The 27,771-nt window shown below is 40.8% G+C and overlaps 1 protein-coding gene across 11 annotated transcripts in view; it reads right to left on the bottom strand.

Annotated features, from left to right (window-relative positions):
• Nucleotides 1–27,771, bottom strand: part of LPIN3 (lipin 3) — a 428,785-nt gene that overhangs the window by 125,706 nt on the left and 275,308 nt on the right. For 8 of the 11 annotated variants that reach the window (XM_086932215.1, XM_086932217.1, XM_086932218.1 and 5 more), the window contains one exon: nucleotides 3,948–4,071. In XM_086932215.1, the coding sequence (XP_086788341.1) occupies nucleotides 3,948–4,071 (124 nt within the window). The remainder of the gene's footprint in view (nucleotides 1–3,947; nucleotides 4,072–27,771) is intronic. The other 3 variants (XM_086932222.1, XM_086932221.1, XM_086932213.1) reach the window with 1 other exon arrangement.

Genomic DNA, 27,771 nt, shown 5'->3' with positions numbered 1-27,771 from the left:
GTAATGTGTAAAATGTTGCATTTTGACGTTCAGCCTCTACATAGCAGTATAACACCATGATTATTATGTCCTGGATGGATCCCTGGATAGACCGCCCCCTAGACCCAACAGCAAACCGAACATACATGAGCGGAACACTCCGGTATTTGTTAAATGGAATAGACATGCAAGATATATGGAGAGTAAGGAATCCAACAAAAATATCCTCCTCCTGCCACACTCCAGGGACGAATAAATTTAGCAAACTTGATCAATGCTTTATATCACGTGACCTGACCCCTGATGTACTGGACATAACTTACTTACATAGGTATTTATCAGATCACTCACTAGAGTTGCTCGCAATGAGTGTTAAACGCCCTAGAACACCTATACCCAAGTGGAGAATACGGGTGGAAGTACTATCGGACCCCCCTTTTGTTAAGGCCATCAGTGAGGAGATCACTAACTATTTTGAGGATAATTGGGAGACAGCGAATACAAGAGCAACAGAATGGGAGGCAATGAAAGCAGTGATAAGAGGGGTGTGTGTATAAAAACCACATATGGGGTCGGCCAGCAGCTTGAGAGAGAATCAATCCCAAGAGAAGAGATTGCAAAAAGTAGAAACACAGCTACATACCCATCCTCAGTGTAAGACGGAATGGGGCAATATCCAAACATACTTATTGGAGGCCATACACCGTATGGAGAAATTTAACCACACATGGAGGATGACAGGTCGAGGCACTTTTAGCCAAATTAATAAGAAATGAAACACCAATATCGTCTGCAGTAGAAATTGAAACAGTAGACAGGAAGGTGGTTTACACCCAGGCTGCTATTCTGGGTATTCTAACCGAGCATAAGGCGAAGGTATATGCAAAGCAAATTTCCCCTCCAATAGAAGCGATAGGAGAGTTCCTGAATACATTAGGTCTGCCACAATTAGACCAAGAGACAAGTGAAGGACTAGATGCCCCAATCACTAAAGAAGAGATATCAGAAGCTATCAAGAGGCTAAAACCAGCTAAAAGCCCAGGTAATGTTGGGGTTCTGTCTGAATTTTAATAAGTGTTTGCACCACTACGGGTTCATCGACTACTGGAGGTGTATAATGAGGCATTACAGGTACAGACTCTTCAGCTTCAATGAGGGAGGCTATGGTGATTATGATCCCTAAGCCAGGTAGGAACCCAAGAAACACAACTTCATACAGGCCAATTTCTCTTTTAAGCCTAGAAAATTCTAAGTGGGGTATTGGCCAATAGACTCTTGCCCTGTATGTAGACTCTGATACATCAAGACCAATCTGGGTTCATTCCCAATCGTAGCAACACACACAACCTACGACGACTGGCACATGTGTGGCATTCTACATTTATATAAATTGAGGATTGTGCCCTGGCACTACTTGCCATTCCTATGGGCAACACAGGGTACTGGGAATGGGAGAGGGATATATTAAGTGGCTGTGGTTGCTTTATGATTCTCCCAGGCTCGCATACACATGGGAGGGCTAATATCACGAGTCTTCATATTGCAGAGAGGCACTCGACAGGGGTACCTGTCATCGCTACTTTTTGCGGCACCGCTGACAGAATCTTTGCGGTAACAGATGGATAACTGGGGAATAAAAATAGGCGACAAGAACCACGTGGTCTCCACGTAAGCAGATGATACTCTAATATTCCTTCGACAGTCCACTCAACCGCTTTCAAACTGTTGGAAATACTGAATAAGTTTGGCAAACTTTCTGGACTAAAAACAAATTCTAACAAATCAATATTATTGCTGATGGGCCGGCTGGCCGGAAGGCCAAGGGAATCATTGCCAATAACAGGATTACCAGGGGCAGAAACTGACCCCAAATATCTGGGAATAAGGCTGGCAAATACACCAGAGAGAAATTTGGAATTACACATAGGGAGAGTAGTGGACGGGGTGAAGGGTTCAGTGCACTTTTGGCAGGGGCTTCAGTTGTTGCTCATGGGTAAATTCGCAATTACAAAAATTAGCGTTCTGCCGAGATGTCTATATGTGATTCAAAATTCATTTTATGAGATTCCCAAGCACTTCTTTAAAACATTAGATAAAATACTGATAGAGCTGTTGTGGGGATCAAAACGCAAGAAAGTAAGCTTAAAGACTATGCAAAGAACAAGGCAAGATTGGGGCCTAGAAGTTCCTAATATTGAACTATATTACATGTCCGCACAGCTTCAACATGCAATTTACAGGCTAGATGATAATGAGGATTGGTAAAAGAGACTGTTGGCCGGAACATACGATGGCGGCTCAGTAGCGGGACACTTAATGAGGGGGGCAGGGGTATCGCGAGCCTGCCCATACATAATCCAACACGTGGCATGAGTATGGGAACGAGTAGTCAAGAAGGTGATAGGCTACGCCACTTATGCGCCCAGACATGCTGCTTTGGGTGATACAACCCTTTGCGAAAATAGCGGACAATATGTCCATCCATAAATGGAAAGAAGGCGGATGCCTGACAAGGGGAGACCTTCTTCCAAATAAACAATTCATCTTCCGCAAGGAGGCGGAGGAAGTATGCGAGCTAGGACAAGGGCAATTTTTGCAATACTGGAAGATATCACATGTTACGATCGAGCTGTGGGCGTAATTCCCGGAGGAACCACCAGTAACAAAAGTGCTCCAGGCAATGCTCTATATGGCACAGGGTGGCCGCCTAATCTCACATATGTATCAAGCACTTAGGGAAGACTTGAAAGCCCCGACCCAACTGGTCTAGGCACGCTGGGAGGAGGCCTTGGAAGGGCCTTATCAGAACAAGAATGGATTAAAGTGCATGAGGGAGCTAAGAAAGTGAACTCCAACCCGAGGTTTAAATTGGTTCAATATAATTATATACATCAAACATATCTCTCCCCCAAAACACTAAGTAAAATGTTCCCAACTCAGTCACTTGAATGCCCCTGACGTAATGAGGGAGAGGCGGATTTCCTGCATGTGATGTGGCAATGTCCGGTTATAGCCTCCTATTGGACTGAAGTCATAGATAAGCTTGAAAAGGCCACAGGATGGACAAAACCTAATGAAATGAAAACAGTATTGCTAGGACTACTACCAATCCCCAAAAATAAAAAGTTACGGATAAGATTAGTAATGTTGGGGCTTATACTGGCAAAAAGGCGAATTGTGATATCTTGGAAAAGCCCAAACCCACCCCGCATAAAAATGTGGCTGGAAGACATGTGCGAGTGGGCGACAGCAGAAGCGGTATGTATGAAAAAGGTCAGACCAGACGAAAAGTTGGAAGATGACTTGAGTGCATGGACGGCAATGCTGGCAGACATTAAGAATATGCAAGCAACAACATGAACACCTATCAAGAATTTCCCATAACAATACATAGATGTAGAAGGAAACTAAAAAACAGAATAAGATAGATACACTGGTGATAATATGAAGATTTAAACGAGACATTAGCAATAATAGGACGAGAGGTCTAAGGAGCGGCGGGGGTGGGGAAAAAGGGGAATATTGAGTTATAGAAATGGGAAAGTTTGAAGTGAACAATCATTGAGCTATAAGCTAACCCACGGAAGGTGGGGCAAAATGTTGAAATGATAAACACTCGGATACATAGATATGTATAGAATGATAATGTATCATAGAATTTTATGAGAACCAAACAATGATTCTAATAATTGTACAAAACGAATAAAAATATATTATAAAAAAAACCTCCATAATTAACAAAAATATTTATTTCTGAACAAAATTCTTTTACCTCTTCAGATATCCTGAGCCAACAATCTGCTCCAAGTCAACATGTTCATTTACTTTGTAATTGTGGACCTTTGTCGACACATTTGATAAACTCTTCTCGGCATGCACTCATCATTGTGAGCCGTAAATTTATCGACAAAAATCAAATACCGCCAGCCTACAAAAACTTTGTTACGAGCCCCGGTCCCCAGTCTCACCTGCGGAAGACGCCCCCAGTTCCACTGCATGTGCGACTCTGCTCCTCTAGGGGAGAGGTCTGGGCCTTTGATCTCCAGTTCAGAATCACTTTTCGGGGAAGATGGACGGTTGGGAGTAAGGCTGCTGCAAAAAAATAGGTGAAAAAATACTGTATCACAACCCAAGTTACAGGTTGACACCTCTCTCCCCCTTCACATCATTTTTCTTACATCTACACAACGCAGCCACAGCCACTAGGACAGTGGTCTTCAAACATTTCACTGCCACAGCCGCCGGGCCACCCCTTCAAAATGTTCCTAACATTCAATTAAACTAGCAATAGGTCTCGGCTTATTTAAACATTTCAGTTAAGTTCTGTTGCCATTTTAAAAATGCAATAAAATATAAGATTTCCAAACATATTATTCTGGTCAGGCAGGCCTTACAAACCTGTAAAAGTATCCATTACAGAGTAGCTCACTGGCGCTCATTTTTCTCTACTGAAAACAAGGCACTGCTATGGGTATAATGTCTATTTTAGCCAGAGCCTGCCCCCCCCCCCAGGATCACTTTAAACCCATGCGGGGGATAGCCCCCCAGTATGAAGACCCCTTCACATGGTCGATCCATGAACGCCCTTCCCATAGTTTCAGGTTCTCGTATCTTCGGTCCTCCATAGACCCTTTTAACTAAGTCACTCAGCACCTTCTCAAATCTCACGCACAGGTCCTCTCACCCTTTTTTCGGTTTCTTTTTCTCTCCCGCACCATTCCACACTCTCAACTCTCACTGCCTACATGCAGGTATACTGTGGTCTACCTTCACTGCCTGGTCAGAGAGCCCCCTCTTGTATCTCTTATCCACTTCTCCTTCTCTGCTCATCTTGTATTTCTTCTAGCCCGGCCCGCTGAACCTGCTCCCCTTTGACTTGACAATATTTCAAACCGTCTTGCTCACTCCCCCTATTCTTTGCCCTTATGTCGGCTTAATTCATTTTTCATGCTCGCAATATTTCATCTTCTCCTCTGCCGTAAAAATGTCTCCATGATCTACATTTTCGCATTCTCCTCACCCACTTCTCCATCATCTTCTTACCAGATCTCTTCCTCTCAGTCAGCCAGTGCTCCTCATCCTACTGCTCACCCTATACCTGCAGGAGACATGATTTACAATTCTTCTTCTACCACGACTACTCGCCCTTCTCCTCTGCTCGCTCACACACTTTGGTCCACATGTACAATGCATTTCTGACCGGAAAAATGCTTTTACATATGTACCAAGCAAAATCGCGGTTGTGTTTTGTGATGCAGGATTTGGAAGGGGCGTATTACGGGGTCTCTTCCAAATACTGAATCTGAATGAGGGGTATTAATTGTCTTAGGCAAACCTCCGGTCCCAAAACATTACTACTATATACCCTCCTTGAAGGAGGTGGTAAATCATTCCAATGGGACACCCTCCCCTTTGAAAATAGATAAAATATATTTTCTAAGATTAGGGAGTGGCCTACACTGCCTACACTGGAAAAAAAGAAACTTCAAAGTTTATTTTTTTTCTTTTTAAACCTATTCCGAGTTGCTTTAAGGCAAACGGCCTGCGTTAAAAAAATTATAATAATAAAATGCTTCATTAAAAAACAATCACAGAGCCTGCATTTAAAAAAATTATAATAATAAAATGCTTCATTAAAAAACAATCACAGAGCCTGCATTAAAAAAAATTATAATAATAAAATGCTTCATTAAAAAACAATCACAGAGCCTGCATTTAAAAAAATTATAATAATAAAATGCTTCATTAAAAAGCAATCACAGACATTGTGGTCTGCTCACCTCAGCAGCATCCCTGTGATGGCTGTGATTTCTAATGGGTCGCAAATTGCAACCTACCTCATTAATATTCATGAGGTAGGTCGATTTGCAAGGTACAGTGAATCGCTATTTATAAATAAATGTTTCTTTACGTTAGGAATACGGATTTCCAAATTGCGATTCGGATATAGTCCCTATTAGGAAATCAGTATTCCTAATGTTAGTACATCTGGCCCTTTGTCACCAGTTTGCCTCATGTGTGCTGTACCTCTTATTGACTTCCAACTCGAAGAGTATCATGTGCCTTTTATTCTAGTATTTACGCATACCGTGCACCTCTTAACAAAAGCAACTTTGCAAGATATTCATGCAATCTAATGGAAAGGTCAATGTTAACTACGTTTTATGTAATATTGTCATTTGGCACTTGTTCCCCTTGTACAGTGCACATCCTCCACTCTGCCTTTGACACAGGCTTCAGCTCTCCCCTGGTCCCCATCATACTTTGCATTATTTCAATCAATTTGTAAACCAACTTGCTGAAAAACTGTTTCATCTGTTGCTTACATGGCTGCATAAAACCACAAAAATGCTGTTTGCATGTGTCTGGAGGACGGTGGGAAGGACAGAATTAATCTAGGATGTCGTTTTTAGTGGTCAAGCGAGTTTTACAGCTTTATCAATAATCACTGAAAAATAAGCATCTATTGGTGGTTGTAGGAAGTGGTCTCTGCTGAGAATCAGAGGGATCGTCCAGGTCATTGGAGTCAGGGAAGAGGGGCTGCATTTTCAAGAGATGGGTAGGTGTTTCCTTGAGAGAAGATGCAGGAGTGAGAAATACAAACAGTAAAGCAGATTAGACCCAAGGAAGAAACAGAAAAAGGTACGATACAATAAGGGTACGCACTGGGGAGAACTATTATGAGGCGCAAACATTCAAACACCTCCTTAATTTTATCCAGAGAACAAAAAATGGAAGATTGTATACAAAGGGCTTACTTGCACGGCAAGATGTCGACCCGCACAGCAATGTCTGATCTGCATTAAATAAGCTTGCTTAAGACGCTTATTTGAGAAATCTGCTGAAACTACAAGCACTGAGTACAATAAATCACCCAACTTATGGTCTGCACAGCACAATGCCACCTGCATCATCTCTGTAGCAAGGAAAGCAAGCATCTGTATGTATTTGTTCGTAAGAGTCTAGATTAATCTGTTATTTCTATGCACTTTTTCATTGTGATGAATCTCTTCAAGCCTTCTGTAAATACTCTGTCAAGAACTAAAATTCAGCAGCTCCTTCTCACTAAGCAATACTGAACATTCTTCGAAATTATGACAGGGAAAAAATTCAACTTAATTTACATATTTTTTTATGTTATTTTGACTTCGAACAATTTTAGAAGGTAAAGTCTTAGATTTGGTAAACTCCGCGGGCAATTTTCTGATTTTCTGTGTCTGTAGAGGACATTTTCAGTACATTTTTCATGGTTTCATCCCTCATTTTAAGGAAAGGAGAACTACAGAAAATATTAAAACATTCTTTTAAGGCTGGCCTCGAGGCACATACATTTCCAAGGGGAGTCACCGTCTCGATCTTCCTCTTTGCCAAATGTTGAAACATTAACCATTTCCCAGATCTCGCTGACATACTAGACTCCCTCAGAGCCACTTCTTATGAAGACAGCATATTGCCATCGTCCTTAATCAAAGCTCTGTCTGGGAAAGCTCTCCTCCGACTTGGCAGTTCGGGCTGGACTGTTCCCATGAGGCACAGGGTCAAACTGATTTGCATATGGCCATGTCTGAACTGGGGTGGCAGAGTGAGCTAAAGAATGATGATGGGTTAAATCCAGATCAGTTGACTGCGAGTGCTGCAATGTTCAACAATCTGTCTATCCTCTCCTTTGGTTTTGCAAAGCTCTCCTACTGACACTTAACATTGTAGGGCCACCCTCACTCAAGGCATATTCCCAGAAGCTCTCAAGGCAGGCCAGATCTTCCCCCTCCTAAAGAAAACTACACTAGCCCATGATAACCTAGCTGACTACCAGCCAATTTCCCACCTTTCCTCATTGGCAAGATCATTAAAAAGCAGGGCATTTTCAAGTCGAAGATCACATCAGTCATATCCATCTCCAGTACGACTAGCAGTCTAGCTTTAAAATACACGCTGCAGCACAGAGACTCTTACCTTACATATCATAGACAATGCACTTTTGACCACAGAGGAAGATGACCCCAGCCTCCTGATAATGCAGTGCCTCTCAGCTGCCTTCAACACAGTCAATCACCCCTTCCTCATGCCTACCCTAAACTGTTGATTGGGATCCACCATAAGTGCCCTTCACTGGTTCTCCTATCTTTCCAACCGACACTAGTTTGTACACTGGGTACGTCCAGACCACAAATGATTCCTATAACATGTGGAGTCCCCCGGGGTTCCTTACGGTCTCCTATTGCCTTCAACAGTTACCTGGAGCCCATTGGTGTTCTACTCGCAGATAAAAGCATTGACATTCACAAATAAGCCAAAGACACACAACTGAACTTGAACGCCTCCTCTGCTTCAGACATCGAACATCTCAAACACTGCTTTCACATCTTCAGGACCTGTATGTCCAGTACCTACCTTAAGCTCAACCCAACACACCCAAATGCCAAGATACTTGGCTTCACCCAGGACACCAACCTCATCCTCAAGAAACACATTCTCAAAAAAGGAAGATGACCAGTTCTCTCCTCTAAAGAAAATCAAACTGTTTCATCCACAAAATTCCCTCAGAGCTGCAGTTAAAGCCCTTGAACTCTAGCATCTGAATGGTGGCAATATCATGCTCATGGCGTCTCAGACTCCAGATTGGCACTGCCTAGGAGGACACTACACACTACGATCAAATCACCCAAATTCTGATGGAACTACATGGGCTTCGCTTGCCGGCCTGCACCATCTTCAAAACTAGCTGGATCATTTACAAAGCCATCACAACTAGCACCCTGTTTATTTAGCACACAAGCCCCACTATCTGTGGTTGTTCTCGGCACACCAACAGTCAAGACACCATAAGACTGCAGTCTAAGATGAGTAAAAAAGAAAAAACAAGACAACAGGCCCTTTCCACCTTTACACTCAGGATCTGGAACAATATCCTTCATATTGACCACACTACCATAACGGTGCTCCAATTTAGGAGATAGTAAAACAACATAGCTTCCTCTCCTATTACACATTAACTGTACACTTCTCTTTGACCATGTTTAGTGCTCCACTGCTGTTTGGATAGGCTCACTCTATAGAAATACCATATACATACATACATTTTCTTTAATACTCAAGCTTTAGTTGTAATTGAACCACTCTACATTTAGACTGTTGAAATATCTTAATCCACACACTAAGACTTGCAAGGTGAAAAATATGTGCTTGATTAAGAAAAGGTGCTACTGGCAATTTCTCAAAAGTTTACCAGTGCAGGGTCACCTGCAAAAGGGCTCGGAAGGAAACGCAGATCCCACAATCGTCCTTTAGTGGAAGCATCCTACTGCACTTGAAAAATGCTCAGTTCCCTTCAAAGTAAGTTTTCCTAAGTTCAAGAAGATTTCAATTTTCGGTCCAGTTATAGAAACACATGTTCTTTGAAGTTTTGGGTGGAAATAACTGCCCTTTGTTTACAGCGCCATCTCACTAGATATGAACTGTGGTGGAGTACCACTGAAACAGAGGCAACGGTTCCATGAGAGTGCTAGATGGCAAGTGATCTCTATGAAGCCTTTATGTTTACGATTATCTATTGCTATAAAAGAACATATACATTTTCAAATTCATGTTAGCAGTCTTTTAATTAAAAAAATAATTTGTCCTTCCAGTAAGTGTCCCACACAGTTTTTATGGTAGATTTGATAGCTGACTCTACTTATATAAAAGTCATACTGAAGTCATGAAACTTTCAAATCATTTCCTATCTGCATGATAGGACAGACAACAGAAATTAGTATACACCAACAAGAACACTATTACGTCTGGGTGTTTATAGAAAAGAGTTTTCACCTCGCACCTCCTCAAGAGACTGCAAACAATTCAGAAAGCAGCAGCCAGGCTCGTCCTAGACCTCCCTAAAAGAACCCACATCACCCCCACCTCAAGAAGCTCCACTGGATACCAATACAGAAGAGATGCTAATTCAAGATATAGATCCACACCTTCAAAGCCCTCCACAATCAGGGACCAGCGTACATCAACCACCAGCTGAACTTCCACCTTCCCTCCAGAGACCTGCACTCTGCCTCCTCCACCTGCACTCCATCTCCCTCTGCCTCGCTCACACACCCCACATCTGCAACTGTGGAGGACGTTCCTTCTCCTACCTTGCTGCAAAGGCCTGAAACAACCTCCTGCGTCACGTACGGACCTCATCATCTCTGCTCGAAATCAGAAAAGGACTCAACACCTGGATGTTCAACTGAGCCCCCCGCAGCAGTACCCTCAGCGCCTGGATAATCTTGTGGGTCATTAGCCACGCTATATAATTCCAGATTGATTGATTGATTAATATTATATCATTCATCAATCCTACAGAGACTTGACAATGTTGCTCATAATGGTTACCTTTCAACTTTGCAGGAAATGTGTCCTCTTGGTACAGTACGTACCAACAAGACCTCTACTCTGACGATTATATTGGCACTTGATTTATCTGGCCTTAGGAAATACGAGATTTTATGCATGCAAATGGGTCTTAATAAGTTCAAAAGATGTCTCAGAAGCAACTTTCACCTACTGCTTTTTAACCCTTTTAAAAAAATATATTTTTATTTGAAAGAATGACAGACAAGTTCACTGTTTCTCATACAATTTCACAATGCAGGTTACATTTAGCTCCATATTAGAAATCAAGTTCAATTAAACATGCTTTTTAACCCTTTTAAATAAAGGTTCTATAAAAATATCCAGCAACAATGAGGGCAATCTTCAGCCTTGATATGTTTCCCTCTTTAGCACTAATCTCCTGATACTGCACACACTTAAAAGGAAAATAACGTTAACACTTTCATGCATAGATCTGATTATGTACTTAACTGGGGATGAAAATTCATCTGTCTCAAAACTAGAACATCGGATGATATTTTCAATGACCGTCAGCATCGTCTTGTACCTCAAATACTGTATGCTTGCAGCAAGATAACGTGCACAGGTGCACCCCTTCTGATCTTAATCTAAGTAACCATATTTTCTCAAACCAGATTCATCCGTGGATTTTAATTCACTGTATCCATTTGAAGCAGACTAAAGCTATTTCTCTATAACCCTATATAATATATTCCAGTATTCTAGTTTATTATTCTATGTGTTTTGCATCCACATGGCCTCTTTTGATCCCACAATCCTGGCAATTTGTAATTTGGACTCAGGACTATTTTTCTATCCTCTTGTACAACTGAACTCAATTCTTACAGCTTGAAGCTTTGAATTGTGTATTGCACTAGGGGTTATTTTTGTCTACTACCTTATTCCATCCGTCACTGGATCTTGTGAAGGGTTCAGCTGTCTCCATCCACTAATATGATTGAGACATCCAGTTATATCTTTTGATATCACCATTTATTTGTGGTGCAATTGTTCAATTTCAATCTTAAACTCAGTGTGATTAAGAAAGGGCATATCCATAGTGTGCATGCAAGTTCTTTTTCCTATTGAATAGTAATGTTCTAGTATTAAGTCTTCTGGCATCATTCCTGCCTAAAGCTTAAAAACTAAATTTTCCTTAAACAATTAGCACATTTGTTGAAATCATGCTCTATTAAAATTACACCTTTTAAAAAAAGAATTCTGAATTTCATTACAGTCTTCATTCTTTCATGGCTTCGTGGTGGTAAATTTCTTCTTTTGGAGCTTCCAGTCTCCAAACTTTGAATGAAGTTTAAACACAGCAGCTGGACAAAGAACAGGTTCTTTAAAAAATGGACATGTAACCACTCTTACTTTTTATGCGCCCTGACTTATTTTGTCTTAATTATTCGTTTAAGTCATGAAGAACCTTTAAGGAATTGGTTTACAAACAGCCTCCTTAAACATACGATAAACATCTACTGAAACTTACACATTTTCAGAAATCATTTTTAAATTAGGAGTAGGTTATAAGGCTGGATACTACTACATTTCGGTAATTAATGTTATCAATTCCAGATTTCTCTCGCTAATGTTTATCATTTTTGGAGAATTTAGACTTTTTTCTGATTAGTTAAGATTAAAAATGAGATTAAGATTACACAGTTGACTCCATTTACTAATTTGTACAATTAAACACCGACTTCCATTTACTTTATAAAGCTATGTTGCATAACAAATTTAGTGGGAGCAGGAACAAACTGAGCAGTTGCAAGTGGAACCACATGATAAGAGTGTGTCTCCTAAGTATATCAATCAGTCACTACCCCGATGAAGCATGTCCTCAGTTCACTGTCATTATAACAGTTCTGTCTGCAGGGGTTTTCTGAAATATAGGTAGAAAGGCAATGCACTCATGCTGAGGAATAGGTTAGTGATCAGTCTATGCCTCTGGACAAATATGAATCTGCCTCCATGTATGATTTTACGTCAAAGCACATACCTGGATCCAGTTTGAGAAGGCTGAAGCGAAGTTAAGCCTCCTGGAATGTTGTTTGGGTACTTGCTACAAAAATACAAGCTCCAGTTCTCTTAAGACTTAGGCATAGAGGAAAGTTTTGTGAATTTAGTCTGGCTCTGTTGGGAGCTTGCACATTGCTTTGGAGGCTAGTTTCACATGGTCACATTTGGTAAGTCTTGGTATAATTGGGTGGTTGGATACTTTTTTGGGAGCCCTCCACTGAAACAATGAAGTAGTATAAAGTTATTTGACACTCAATTATCAGTTTAGAGGATAACCAGAATTTCCTGAACTTAGATAACTACAAAAACACTCTAACTACTGTATTCAGTTACTGGGTGTTTTCTGTGATTTTGTTCAAAAGTTTGGTTTTTCCAGACATTTGGTTATTTTTACCTTGCAGCCTACTTTGCTCTTTGGCTGACTGAGGGTTCGGGTGTCATTGTTGAACTACAAGACCAGGCTCTGGTGCATATTCCATAGGGTGATTGGGAAAAAATGATATGTCACTGCAGTACTTCACCAGACATTCTTCGCATGGACAGTTTCTAATATCACTTACACAATAGCTGATAATGATTGAGAATGAAATGAAAATTCCACACGGAGGCTTCTCCATACACCCCCTACATTCTTTGGCTCTTTTCAAGAGGATAGCCTGCCACAATATAATAGGAAGAAAAGAGGTGGAGGAATAGCAAGGTAGTTTGCTTGTGTCCACATCTGGGGGGTCAAGAGATATTTGTTAACCCCTTAAGTGCTGCTGACGGCCAATGGTCGTCAGCAGCGCTACCTCCCCAGTGCTGCGCACGACCATTGGACGTCCATTCAGCACTGGTTCCAATGGACAGCGCAGCACTGGGGAGGGATGTTTACACGCAGCTAAGGTGTTAATGTGCGCAATATGACTCTGTTGTTCTTGTGAAACTAAAGCCAAACTGTGGGTGCCATGTATATTTGGAATCCACATGCCACATTTCTCCCAATTTTACTAGAATACAGTAAGTTAGGGACTGGTCGAAAGTTGGCAGGGCTTTGTTCGTTTGCCATTGTTTTTAGGGAGGTGTGTTAAGGATAATGTTATTTATTTATTTGAAAAGTTTTATAAAGCACGAACAAGAACCATACAGGTATCAGAGCGCTGTACAGAAATTGTAAAAACAAGAGTAACAAACTCAATGGGACAGTAAGTGAGGTTACAACAGAGCGGGAAACAGAGCCAGTTAAGAGTTGGGGGTACCAGATGTGTCCTAGAGCACAAGAACAGTTGAACATACCAGCATACAATAAAGTGCACCTGTGTATTACAATAAGAAACAGAATATTAACAAAACAAGAGCATGGGGGCAAGTTGATGCTGTTAAAGTTTGTTCAAGAGTAGCCGTTTCACAAGTTTCTTGAAAGATATTGTGGAAGGATTGGATCTGATCTCTGGAGGAAAGTAGGGAAAAATAATCTGGCGATGAAGTTCCCACTCATGGATTTGCTTTCTCTGTCTGCTGAGAAGTTCTGCAAACTGATGGTTTACTCCTGGAAGATGTTCTGCCAGGAGATACATTTTGTGATGTGTAGCCCATTTCAAAATGGCTTGTGCTAGGTGTGACAGTTGGAGATTGTGTCCCCCCCTGTTTCTGTATATAGTACATAGCTTTCATGTTGTCTGTGAGGACTAGGACAACTTTGCCTATAAGGTGAATTTGAAAAACTTTGAGCGCTAGAAACACTGCTAGTAACTCCAGGTGATTTATATGGAGACTCTTGTACTTCAGACTCCATAATCCTTGGATTGTGTGACTTTGTAGGTGAGCGTCCCAACCAGTGAGCAATGCGTCTGCTGTTAGCACCGGCTGTGGAACAGGGTTGAGAAAGGGCCACCCTTTGGATACATTTTGTGTGTTCCACCATTGCAGAGAGCGATGGGTGCACCCATCTACCAACACTACATCTGTCAATGGACCATGCGACTGGTTCCACTTACTTGCTAAGCATTCTTGAAGGGGAAACACGTGAAGTCTTGCATGGGGAACAATTACAATGCAATCATCCGTAGCAGTTGCATGAATACTCTTGCTGGTAATGATTGGTTGGGCTGAAACTGAGTGAGAAGGGACTGAATACTGTGAATCCTGGCTGTATTGGGAGAGGCTAGAGCTTTTTGAGCATCTATTATGGCTCACAGATAAATTTGTGTTTTGGAAGGCTATAGATGAGACTTCAATGCATTTACTGTAAACCCTAGTTGGTGAAGTAAGTGAATGGTGGTTTGAGTGTGTTGTAGACACATTTGGTAACTGCTGGCTTTGATGAGCCATTCGTGCAGGTATGGGAAGACATGGATGTGCTGTCTTCTCAGATGGGCTGCAACTAGTGCTAGGCATTTGGTAAATACCCTGGGAGCAGTGGTGACTCCAAACAGTAGTACTTTGATCTGGTAATGATGAACCGCTATCACGAATCTGAGGTATTTGCGATGAGCGGCATGAATTTGAATGTGGAAATATTCATCCATTAAGTCTAGAGTAGACATAAAATCACTATGCTGTAGAAGTCGGAGCACTTGTTAAAGATTGACCATGTGGAAATGATCTGATAGTATGTAGAGCAGCGGTCTTCAATCTGAGGGGCGCGACCCCCAGGGGGGTCGTGGAGTCCTGGGAAGGGGGTCGCAGATTCTGCAGAGTGCAGTTCCTGGCATTGGGCTGAGGGTGCTCACGGCGGAGGCCTAATTCACACCGATGTGTGAAAAACATCAACGCCTCATTAACAAGTAAAAGGTCTTTTAAAGACCTTTCAAGTACTTGGGTGTGACTGTGTGTGTGTCCCTGAAGTTGTTTCAGCCTGGCTCACATACACGAGCTGGGGGGAGCTGGGGGGGGGGGGGGCTGGGGGAGTGGCTGTAGTTTAGCCCTTTGAGTTCAATGGATGTTGCACACCTGGAGCTGTGGGTCCCATGACACGTCCCCTGCCCCCAGCAGGGAGGCACAGAGATGCCCTCCTGTGAGCGGAGAAGGACGACGACACAGAGAGATACTGATCCCCCCCCCCCCATGAGAGAGGCACAGAAAAGGTGGGTGGATGAATGATGGGTGGATGGATGGATGTAAGGTTGAAGGATGGATGGATGTGGATGGATGAAAGGCTGAAGGATGGATGGATGTGTGAAAAGGTGGGTGGATGAATGATGAGTGGATGGATGAATGAAAGTGTGGATGGATTAATGATGGATGTATGGATGGAAGGATGAAAGGGTGGATGGATGAATGATAGATTGGTGAAGGATAGATGTATGGATGGAAGAATGAAAGGGTGGACGAATGAAGGATGGATAGATGAAAGGATGGATGGATGAATGATGGATGGATGGATGGATGTGTAAAAAGATGGGTGGATGAATGAAGGGTGGATGGATGAAAGGGTGGATGGATGAATGATAGATGTATGGATGGAAGGATGAAAGGGTGGATGGATGAAGGATAGATTGGTGAAGGATAGATGTATGGATGGAAGAATGAAAGGGTGGACGGATGATGGATGGATGGATGAAAGGGTAGATGGATGAATGATGGATGGATGGATGTGTAAAAAGATGGGTGGATGAATGATGGGTGAATGGATGGATGAAAGGGTGGATGGATGAATGATGGATGTATGGATCGGAAGATGGAAGGGTGGATGGATGTATGAATGGATAAAAGGTTGCATGGATGAATGATGGATGGATATGTGAAAAGGTGGGTGGATGATAGATGGGTGGATGGAAGGAAGGGTGGATGGGTAAAGGATGGGTGAATGGATGGATGAAAGGGTGGATGGATGAATGATGGATGTATGTATGGATGGATGTGTGAAAAGGTGGGATGATGAGTGAAAAGGTGGGTGGATGAATGATGAGTGAATGGATGAATAAAGGGTGGATGGATGAATGATGGATGGAAGGATGAAAGGGTGGATGAATGAAGGATAGATTGATGAAGGATAGATGTATGGATGGAAGAATGAAAGGGTGGACGGATGAAGGATGGATGGATGAATGATGGATGGATGGATGGATGTGTAAAAAGATGGGTGGATGAATGATAGGTGAATGGATGGATGAAAGGGTGGATGGATGAATGATGGATGTATGGATGGAAGGATGAAAGTGTGGATGGGTGAAGGATAGATGTATGGATGAAAGGGTGGACGGATGAAGGATGTATGGATGGATGTGTGAAAAGGTGGGGGGATGAATGATGGGTAGATGGATGGACGAAAGGGCGGGTGGATGGATGTATGGATGAAAGGGTGGATGGATGATGGATGGGAGGATGAAAGAGTGGATGGATGAAGGATGGATGTATGGATGGGAAGATGAAAGGGTGGATGGATGTATGAATGGATAAAAGGTTGCATGGATGAATGATGGATGGATGTGTGAAAAGGTGGGTGGATGAATGATGGGTGGATAGAAGGAAGGGTGGATGAGTAAAGGATGGATGTATGGATGGAAGGGTGGATGGATGAAGGATGGATGTATGGATGGAAGGATGAAAGGGTGGATGGATGTGTGAAAGTGTGGGTGGATGAATGATGGAGGGATGTGATGAGGTCTAACAGGCGCATTTCAAAAGTTGATGATGAGGAGTATCAGTTTCTAGAAACTTTTGTCGGAAGGGGGTCCTTACGCCTAACTAGGTTTTACAAGGGGGTCTCAGCATCAAAAAGTTTGAAGACCTCTGATGTAGAGGTTTAGTTCTCGGAGGTCTAGAATAGGTCTCAAGGAGCCATCCTTTTTGGGAACTAGAAAATACAGGGAGTACATGCCTGTCCTTAATATTGTAACGGTACAGGTTCTATGGCCCCTTTGGACGAGATTGGACCTTTTGTTGGAGTAGGTATAAATGTTCTGGCAATTAATATGAGAGAACTCTCTTGGATCAACACACTATAGTTCTCAAATATCATTCAGCTGTAATCTATCACCATCAAACCATTCACATACCTTACAATAATCACATACAAGGGCCCAAAGAACAATTATAAACACATAGACAGAAACTATAACTGGTATTGCAAAATTGATTTTATTAAAAAAAAAAATCTTTTATAAAAAATTCCCAACACATGATGAAAATCTAGAGTACATGAGAAACAACAAATATGTGAAACATTAAAAACATAATAATATGGTTATTTCAAGAGAATCAATCAACTTGGAAAAAATCTGTTGATTAATTATTTGATTGGACATAGAGAGTTCCTTGAATATAACCCTAAAGAAAGAGGGAGTCGACACGTTTCCATGGGAACAAATTATTCAAACACCACCTTCATCAGGACAGAAGTGATAATTGTCTCTCATATTATAACAATTGAGGATATAATTTCATGTTACCTATTTAAAAACACAAATTAAAAAAATCACAACCATGTATTGTTACATCAAATGAAGTTACAATTGCATGTCGTCATAAAAACAGTGAGGGTCTGTAGCTACCATTTCTTTCATCCCACATCCATTCACTAGGTTGAGGAAACACCAATCTTTCCACCCAGCCACATTCTATTCAGTCTATTCAAATTCATTCGTTTATAAGGAATTACTACGTTTTTCACAAGTATAATGCTTGTGTCGCATATAACCTTTTTGGTATAGAGCAAGGGGAATGCCCTAATTATGCTCATTCAAATTGTAAGTGGGGTTCACCTCAAGTCCTTTCACTGTGCAATATTCATTAAGGCTGTGGAGCAGATTCTGTAGATCCCTAGGTGTTTGGGACAGTAAGATGGTATTGTCCGCAAATGTTAGGGTGCAGATGTGATTGCCTCCCAATTTTGGTGAGTCATGCATACAGCTTTGAAGATGTTTAACTAGGTAATTTACATATAAAAGAAATAGAGTCGGCGCCAGGACACAATCCCTGGTGCACTTCCCTCTTGACTGTGTTCTCGTCAGCTCACCTCCTTTGCCCCATCGCACGTTGGCGTAATTATCTTGGTGTAATCTGATCATTTGAACCAGAATCTCAGTAGGTACACCTAGTTGATGTAAGGATTCCCACAACTGGGCTCTTGGGAACGATTCAAAGGCTGCCTTTAGGTCAACAAAGGCTACATATAGGTGGCTGGCTCGTATTCTTGTATATTTCCAGCATATGATAATTAATCTAAAAACTTGGTCCAGTGTGCTAATTTGTTCTCCAAAATAAGCTTGACATGGTGAGATGACGTTTTCTTCTACCATCCAGTGAGTAAGACTATTATAAATTTGTTTAGCGAAGACCTTCTGTAAAAAATCTATCAGGCTTATAGGCATGTAGTTTGCCAAATCTTCTCTGCTACCCTTTTTATATATGGGGACTATCTCTGATCCTTTTCAGGATGGTGGCATCGGCTCCCCCCTGGCTCTTGCGTTTGTAAGTTCATTTATATATGGAACCCATACTTCCTGGCAGTGTTTGAATAAGTTCCCCGGGATTCTGTCGGGGCCTGGCGCCTTTGCTTCTTTAATTGCTGCTACGGCAAGAGCAGTTTCTTCCATACTGAAATACAGTAAATCAGGGTCTATCGCAATGTTATAAAGGTTTGTGAAATGTCTCTGCCACGTGATGGGATCTAAGTAATGGTCAGAAACCATCCTATCATATCTAGATCCATGGGTTATCAGTTTCCAAAACATGGCTTGGTCCCTATTCTTCACTGCAATTGTAAGTTCCTCCCTAATACCATCTTCCCACTGTCTTTGGGATTTCTTTTGTGTTTTCTTGTACTTAGTTCTTTCGATTCTGAGCTCAACTGCGTTTTTATTTTTAAGGGCATTGGTAAGCCTAGTTTTGGCTGATCTACAATCCTTATTGTACCAAGGATTAGATGCTTCGCCTCCTTTGTTTGAAGATTTATTTTCCGTTAATGGCTTAGTTAAGTTTATATGAATTTCCTTTACGAGTTTTTGGTGAATATCGGTTATCTTAAGACTTTCCTGGTCTTGCTCTAGGTAGGGCCCTACCAGGGCAATAAAGGTGTTATAAATATTAGTTAAGAGTTCGACTTGGTCCAATACATTGGGCCATTTAACTGTTCTTCTGTTATTGGTAACCCTGGGTTGTGTTATTTCAACTCTTGGGTCAGGTTCTAAAGTTTCATGAAATGAGAAGTATTCTCCTTTTAGATCTAGGCACAGAGGAAGATGGTCACTCTCGGATCTCTTATTGATCTTAAAGTCTTGCGCGTATGCTTAATGTGATGTATTAAGGATGATATAGTCTATTCTCGACTTCGAGTTGCCTCTTCTAAAAGCGTTTTCGCATGCAAGGTCTGAGAGAAAGCGGCCATTGCATGCTCTGAGGCCTCCTTCAATAGTAAAATGAAAAATTTGGATATTAGAGGTGGTACATCTTACTGTATTTTTTATCTGGAGAAGGGGGATGCTTCTAATTTGGTGTTCCTCTTCAGATACTGCTTCGAGGGCCACCATGGGTTTGTAACAGCAATTAAAATCACCACCTATGACGATAATATCTTTAGGATCCAAAGATCTTAGCACCTCACTAAACTGTTCTAATAAGGGAGCTTCTTTAGAGTATTCCCTGAGTCTTAGATCGATATTAAAAAGGCACAAATTAATGTTATTAGAGAACCTAAGTTTCAGTCCCAGGATATCCAGAGGCTGTATATATAGGATCTATAACAACATTTAGGCTGGTCTTTTCCCATATAACTAGTCCCCCCGATGCTCTATCCTTTGTTGATTGTATAGCGTCAGCGCTGAAGGTTCTGTACCCTATTTTATGCTCAGGGTCCCTGGCCTATGTCTCCTGCAAGAGACAGAGGCCAAAGCACTCTATATATTTCTGCCAATCAGGTTCCTTAAGGTTCTGTTTTAGCCCAGCTGTATTCCAAGAGAATATTTTTAACTGTTGGATGGTCAGATTACTATATGTGCTCAATGTTTCGCTTAGTGTAGGGAAGTTGTCGTCTATGTCTCGGTGGATAGAGTGGAGAAAAGGGCCGGGTCTTGGTTGTAGGTTAGTTGAAGGGTTGGAGGTAGCAGGATTCATGCCTTGTGCGGGGAGGCCTCCCTTAGCTATACTGTTCATTCTATCTTCCCTAGCCAGTCAATCTCTAGAGTCCAGATTCAATGATTCCTGCGTTAGTTGCTGGAAATTGGTGCTATTGGTACTAATGGTAGCCTCTGTGATGTTTCATTCAGTACTTACTGTTGGGACCGTGGAGTCTGGATTCACTGTCCTCTCGGTTATTTGTTGTGAAATGGTACTAATGGCTGTGTCAGAAGTATCATGTTCAGTGCTAGTCAGTGTGACAACAGGATCAGGTCTCATTATCTTCATTCGGTGCTGGTCAGGTCTGACAGTCGGGTCCGAAGTATTTAACCTAATTTTAATTTTTGGGTTAAAAAGATTGTATGACCGGAGGTTCAAGTCAATTAGTCTTTCTGTAATAAACTTTGAATGAAATGTTAGCTTAATATCGTCTAGGCTCCCCGCAATCTGTTGAAGCCTTTCCGCTCTAATACTATCTGATTTTATTACAGAAAGGCATTGACTCTTACTTCTGATCTAATGGATCGCTTTGTTTTTTAGTGAATCCTCGTTCTCTATGTTTCCCTGGTTTAATCTTGGAACATTTGTCAAGAAAACATTGTACATATTGACTTTGGGTGTGAGCATTTTCTGATTTGCTAATTGTATATTGTGTAAAGGATAGTGGTTCTCTCTTGCATGACCCTTGGGTAGATTTGGGCCTGTGTCATTACAACTAAAAGGAACTAGACTGGTCATGTTTTGTGGTACCTGTGCTGTTGTCATGCACCTGTCTTTATTAATGGAATTATGTGGCAGAATTGGACCATTCTGGCGGGTACCGTAAATATTTAGTTTTGGTGAATGAGGAGTAGTCCCAATTGAATGTATATGTTGCTGTACTGAATCCATTGGTGTATTTTTAGTAAGTGCACCATGTTGGTTGACCCTCACTGACTTTGCGCCTCTGGTCCTGTTTGACACTGGAGTGCAAAAGGGGTTTTGGCAGGTTGTTGCTGCCTTTATAAGACAGGGGCAAACTCTTTAGCAAATCCGAAACCATTCTCTTAAGCCCTTCAATTTCCTTGTGTGTAGAGTCCTCCTTTCGACAAAGATCCCGCAACACTTCAGTAGGGGCCTCCCAATTTGTTTGGGTCCCTATATCTCTGGACCCTGCAATAACCCCCGGTGTAGATTCAAGCTCCTCTACCAAGTCCTCAATTTGGTCACCTCCTAATTTTGCATATCTATTTAAACATTCAAAATAAATAAGATCTCTAGGTGGAATGCTAGACTCATCTAATATGCCAGTGAATCGTCTAGGGGAGTCTTATTGGTGAAGACTGACTTGTGAAGTTAGAGAGAGCACTGGTGCAGGATGCACAATTACTAAGTGTCTTTTTTGTTTTGACGATTGCTTGGTAGGGGGTACTTTGTTTTGCTTACTGAAGTATCAATTGATTTTGTTATGATTGTTTGGTATAACTATTTCCCCATGTCCAAGCATAATTTCCACATACTCAATGAGCTCGTCTATGGCCTTCAAGGTACAATTGTCGGCTGCAGAAGAGGCCATTTTGCTAGTTTTAGACATTTCTTTCCTACCCATTATGGGTTCTATTGCCTTTCTTTCCCCCATTTTCCCTCCCGCAAGCCGCTCAAACTTGCCGTTTAGAATTTAGATTCTGCTGGCAGTCTAGTAAAGGGAAGATCTGTCACACTTTTGGCTTATCCGCCGATCAAAAGTTATAAGTATTTAGAACATTTGGGGATTTTTAGTTATTCAGCTAGTATGCGTGCCATATGTTTCTTTCACAGCGTAACTTCCTTTCCCAAAAATGTACAGTTGAGGTGAACCCCACAAAAACAAAATACATGACTATTAAGCCGCATAGAAGTTTTAAAAACAAATTATACTTGAATGGGACAGAACTAGAATGTGAAAACAAATTTCACATATCTGGGGTGACATTGAACTCTAAACTCTCTTGGGCACCACAGAGAGAGAAGTCAAAAGCTATTTTAACACAAAATGCTATTCCCATTGTAAAAGAAACTATTTGCAACATCCTCCGAAGCCATCACTCCTGCTCTGGAAGTATAGAAGGCCAGCGCTCAAACTGCAGCCCCACATGGTGCAGAGATTTGGGGAATAGGCACTCTTAAATCTTTAATTACTGCAGAAAATAAAATTCTGAGAATGTTTGTTGCCCTCCCCCAACATACACCACTGACACCCCTGACCTACGATATGGATATTAAACGCATTGAGCCCTTAGCAATTTGGAGAACTCTTTCGTTTTGGATTCGAACTTGGTCAACACAAGAGCTAGTAGTTTATAGAGAGTCACTTGTTGAACTCCTAGCTCTTGAAACCCACGCCTCTTTCCCTTGGCTGATTCACATTAGATCTTGGCTTTCAGACCTGGGACTGAAAATATACTGGATGAACCCAGGTTTGTGGACTCCAGATTCTAAACGTGAAATACAAATTTTATTCTGGCAGTTTGTTGAGAATTGGGCAATTTTAACCAGTTTTCATGGCACTCTAACTGTACAATTTCTCCAAAGTAAACAGACTCCCCAGTTTGAAACGTTCCTAGACGAGATTGAACCATTATTGGCAAAGTGCCTATACCTAAATTATAGATATGGCATAATACATATAAACAGTTTTGTTGCCAAATGGTCAATCTCAAACCACAAGGAGGGGTAATCTCAGTGTACCTTATGTAGAATGGGGGTTGAGGAAGATATAGCACACGTTTTGTTCTTCTGCCCGGCTTATAAACCAGCCAGAAGAAAATGGATAAAACCAGTAGCAAAGTGTCTCAGTGTTAGGAGAATGGCTAACATGATGAGAATATTAAAAACTGATAACTCGCGCCTAATAGTTTTTGCTCTCAGCCGATTTCTATTGGCTGTTAATTTTACAAGGGAAAAGGGAGGGAGAAATGTATAATTCTTCAATCGCTTGTTAGACCAAAGCATTAATATGGAGGTAATGCTGCTGAATCTGGCAATAACACTCTCGACTAAAATATATAGATGTATATATATTCTAGCTAAAGAACAAATGCCACTGAAATACCTTTGTTCCTGCGTAAAATGTTAAGTATTTTCTTTTCCAATCCATTATGTATTAAATTGGCTAATATATTTTTATAAATGATTGAATGCTTTTAAGATTTGACAGATATTTCCCAATAATTGCACTTTACAAAAATTTCTTTTTGGACATTTTTAGCCTCCTTTTCTTTTTATTAATCATGATTCAAAACGAATTGAAATGTATGATTGAGTCCAATGGTAGATAACAAGATATTGTTCCATCAAGCATGCATTGCACATGTTTTTTTTAGGTATTGGATATCAATATATAACAAGCTGAATTTCTACCTTGATTACATTGCACATGCACCTTAGAAGTGGCTTGTCCCCAGATTGTTAATACTAATTGGTGGAAATTACCTAGACTGAAAATGACTTGTAATGAATCGTATGTATAAAGACCAGATGTAGAAATTGGAGGAATTGTTTTATTCTTATTTTTATTCTGTATGTAATGTATTTTATTGTCTTTTTACTTTTATGACCTTGCAGGCCGAAATAAAGGGCCCCATTAGGATGTCGGGCGGATCGCCACCGCCATGTAGGCGGTAGCGATCCGCCAGACATCCTTCCCCGCCCGCCACCCCTTTGTTTCCCCCCCGCCATATTACTATGACGGGGGGGACTGCAGCAAAAGGAAAGACTGTCCGCCGCTTTTCCGCAAGTTGACCGGGTGGAAAAGGGTTTCATATGGTGGCGGTGTCTGTCAGACACCACCATCCATATTAGGATGTGGGCGGGAACATGCTTTTCCATGGCGGCAACATGCGGGAATGTCTTGTGGGGGCCTGTTGCGGGCCCCCAGGGACTCGGGGCGGTGGGGGTGACATCGGGGAACCTGTGGTACCCCCCTGCACTTGTACATTTTGGCAGGCACTGCATGGTGCCTGTCACGTTGTTCATTGAAGTGCGCAATGTGCATATTTAGCATTGCGGCGGCTCCGCAATGTTAAAAATGCGGGATGCGCCCGCCAGTGAGGCGGGCGCATCCTAATGGCCCCCACGGGACTGCCGCCATTATGGAGGGCTGTCCCGTTTTACGTCGGGGTCCGCCATCCTAATGGGGCCCATAGTATTTGAAGAAGAAATATTGGTGTTTCCCCAAACTAGTGAATGGATGTGGGATGAAAGAAATGGTAGCTATGGATCCTCACAAACAATTATAAAATCACATTGATAATGTATTTCCAGTATTTGTGAGGTAATACGATGCATACATTGTTTTAATAGTTTTTAGTGAGTCAGTTTTTATGACTATATGCAATATTAAATTCATTTGATGTAACAATACATGGTTGTGATTTTTTTAATTTGTGTTTTCAAATAGGTAATATGAAATTATATCATCGTTATAATATGAGAGAAAATTATCACTGTTGTCCTGATGAAGGTGGTTTTCAAGGAACTCTCTATGTCCAATCAAGTAATTAATCAATGGGTCTCTCCAAGTTGACTGATTCTCTTGAAATAACCGTATTATGATGTTTTTAATGTTTCACATATTTGTTGTCTCTCGTGTACTCTAGATTTTTATCATTTGTTATATCAATTGCATTTGTGCCATTTTTCTGATTGTACTGGGAATTTTTTAATAAAAGGAAAAGTTTTTTAAAATAAAATCATTTTTGCAATACCAGCTATAGTTTCTATTTATTTGTTTAGAATTGTTCTTTGGCCTTGTGTATGTGATTATTGTAAGGTATCTGAATGGTTTGATGGTGGTGATAAGATTACAGCTTAAGTATTTTTGGGAAATATAGGGGCCCATTAGGATGGCGGGCGGATCGCCCCCGCCAGGCTGGCAGTAGCCACCACCGGCCTTACAGCACCGCCCGCCGCAATGGTAAAAATACAGGATGCGCCCGCCACACTGGCGGGCGCAGCCTAATTGCCAAGGCGGGACCGCCGCTCCTATGGCGGGTGGTCCCGTTTTGCACGGGGATGGTGGGCGGGCAAAGTCCGCCCGCCATCCTAATGGGGGCCATAGTGTGTAGGTCCAAGAGAGTTCCCTCATAATAATTACCTGTGGTACCCTGTCTCTTGGTCAGTGGGATCTCTCCCTTTTTCTTCACGTAAATGTTCTGGTGACATTTTGTAACAGAGTGGTGGAATGTTTGGAGGATTGTTGATAAGCTCCAGGCAATAACCATGTTGGATAATTCCTAACACCCATTTGTCTGTGGTAATAGATTGTTAAATGGGAAGGAATTGTAGAAGACTGCCCTCGACAGGTGTTAAATGATCGGGGGAAGTGTAGGAAAGTCACTGCTTGCTGGGGGGAAGGCGAATTACTTGGTGGGGAACGTTCGCCCTAATCTTTGCTGTTATTACCTCTGTATCCTCCTCTAAAGAAGCCTCTTGTAGAGGAAGATTGACTTTTGTCTTTGTACGAGGCGGAATATTATCTGAGGACATAGTTTTTGAGGATCACTGACAGAATATCGAGGAGCAAAATATCGACCTGGCAAAATATCGTTGACAAAATATAGAATGCCAGAATATCGAATTCCTATCTCCAAACAGGTAAGTACAAAAATATTGAATCCAAAATATTGTTATGAATAATATAGTTTGTAAAAATATCGAATTTTTTAAATGTCTAAAAAGTAATGTAAAATAATAAAATAATATAATTAAGTAAAACATACTTAAAACTGCTTAAATAACCTTAAAACAATAAATAACTCATGTAATTAAAAATTAAATAAACAGGCATTGTTAATACACACATATAATATATATATTATCTTAATATAAAAAATATTACATAATTTTAGCGTTGGATAGCGTGAAGGTAAAATCTACTATTCCCACTCCAAAGAATGCAGCAGTAGGGAAAACGTTGGATAGCGTAGGGGTTAAAATTACTATTCCCACTCCAGTGAGTGCAACAGTAGGGAAAGTGTTGGATAGCGTAGGGTAAAAATGTGTATTTCCACTCCAGAGAGTGCAACAGTAGGGAAAGTAATGTTTTTAATATTTAAATAAAAATAAAGTAATTATCAATACCAATAAAACAGTTATTAAAATTAATTACCAATTACAAAATATTTAATTATAAATACCAATAAATATGTATTACAAATTACCTATTAATGATTAACAAATTAATTTTCGATACCAAAAATTAATAAGTAATACACAAATTACCAAATAAATAGTAAATCATCAATACACAGAATTAATTGCAATAATTAATAAATTACAATTAAATTATTCCCCCCCTATTCCCCTATTAACCCACAACCCGCTCCGAATAAATAATTCAATTAATATAATGATCAATTAATCAATTAATAAAAATCAATCACAATTAAGTAATTAATAAAGTAATTATCAATACCAAGAAAGTAAAATAAATTATTACTTAACAACAATTACATTACTTCCCACCCTATTACCCTATAAACCCACAACCCGCTACAGAACATAAACGCAAAATTAAATTAAAAATAATTAATAATCCCTAAAAATGAATATTTCATTTACTATTATTAAATTACTTCCCACCCTATTCCCCTATAAACCCACAACCCGCTATGGTATCAACTTACGCAAAAATGACATGACATAAAATTCATTACTTTAAAAAAATTCAAACATACATTACAAAAATATTACATACTTTTAACGCGTAAACTAACACTTAAAACTCTATAAAAAAATCGATATTTTTAACAGCTATATTAGGACTATCGATATTACCAACTTCAATATTATGGAAATTGATATTTCTTACCTGAATTTCGATATTTGGCGCCACTATATCTTGGCAATTCGATATTCTGTCCATTCTATATAAAAAGCTCGATATTCTGTCAATTCGATATTTTTCTTCGATATTGTGACCAGTTTTTGACCCTCCACGGAAAAAGGAGCGACGAAAAGAGCCACGATTAAAAGGAGAATGCAGGGCTCCCATTGACATGGCTACTTCTGTATCTTTTTTCATTATTTCCAATGACTTATCTACTTCGGGCCTGAAGAGATGTTCCTTGTCAAATGGAGAATTAAAAATAGACTGCTGGACTTCAGGTCTGAAACCAGAAATCCTCAACCATGCACACCTCCTTAATAACACACTAGTGTTGATTTCTCAAGCTGCGGTATCTGCAGCATCTAAAGCGCATCTAATTGAGGAATTGGACACTATCTTCCCTTCCTGGACTAAATCTTACGCTTTTGCTTTGTGCTCATCTGGGAGATATTGGAGCAATTGCTCAATTTCGTCCCAGTGTGCCCTATCATACCTGGCTAATAGGGCCTGGGTGTTGGCAA

This window comes from Lissotriton vulgaris, chromosome 7, assembly GCF_964263255.1.
Source record: "Lissotriton vulgaris chromosome 7, aLisVul1.2, whole genome shotgun sequence".
Classification (NCBI taxonomy): Eukaryota; Metazoa; Chordata; class Amphibia; order Caudata; family Salamandridae; genus Lissotriton; species Lissotriton vulgaris.
Note: the sequence above shows the minus strand (reverse complement) of the source record. Positions and strands in the feature narration are given on the sequence as shown.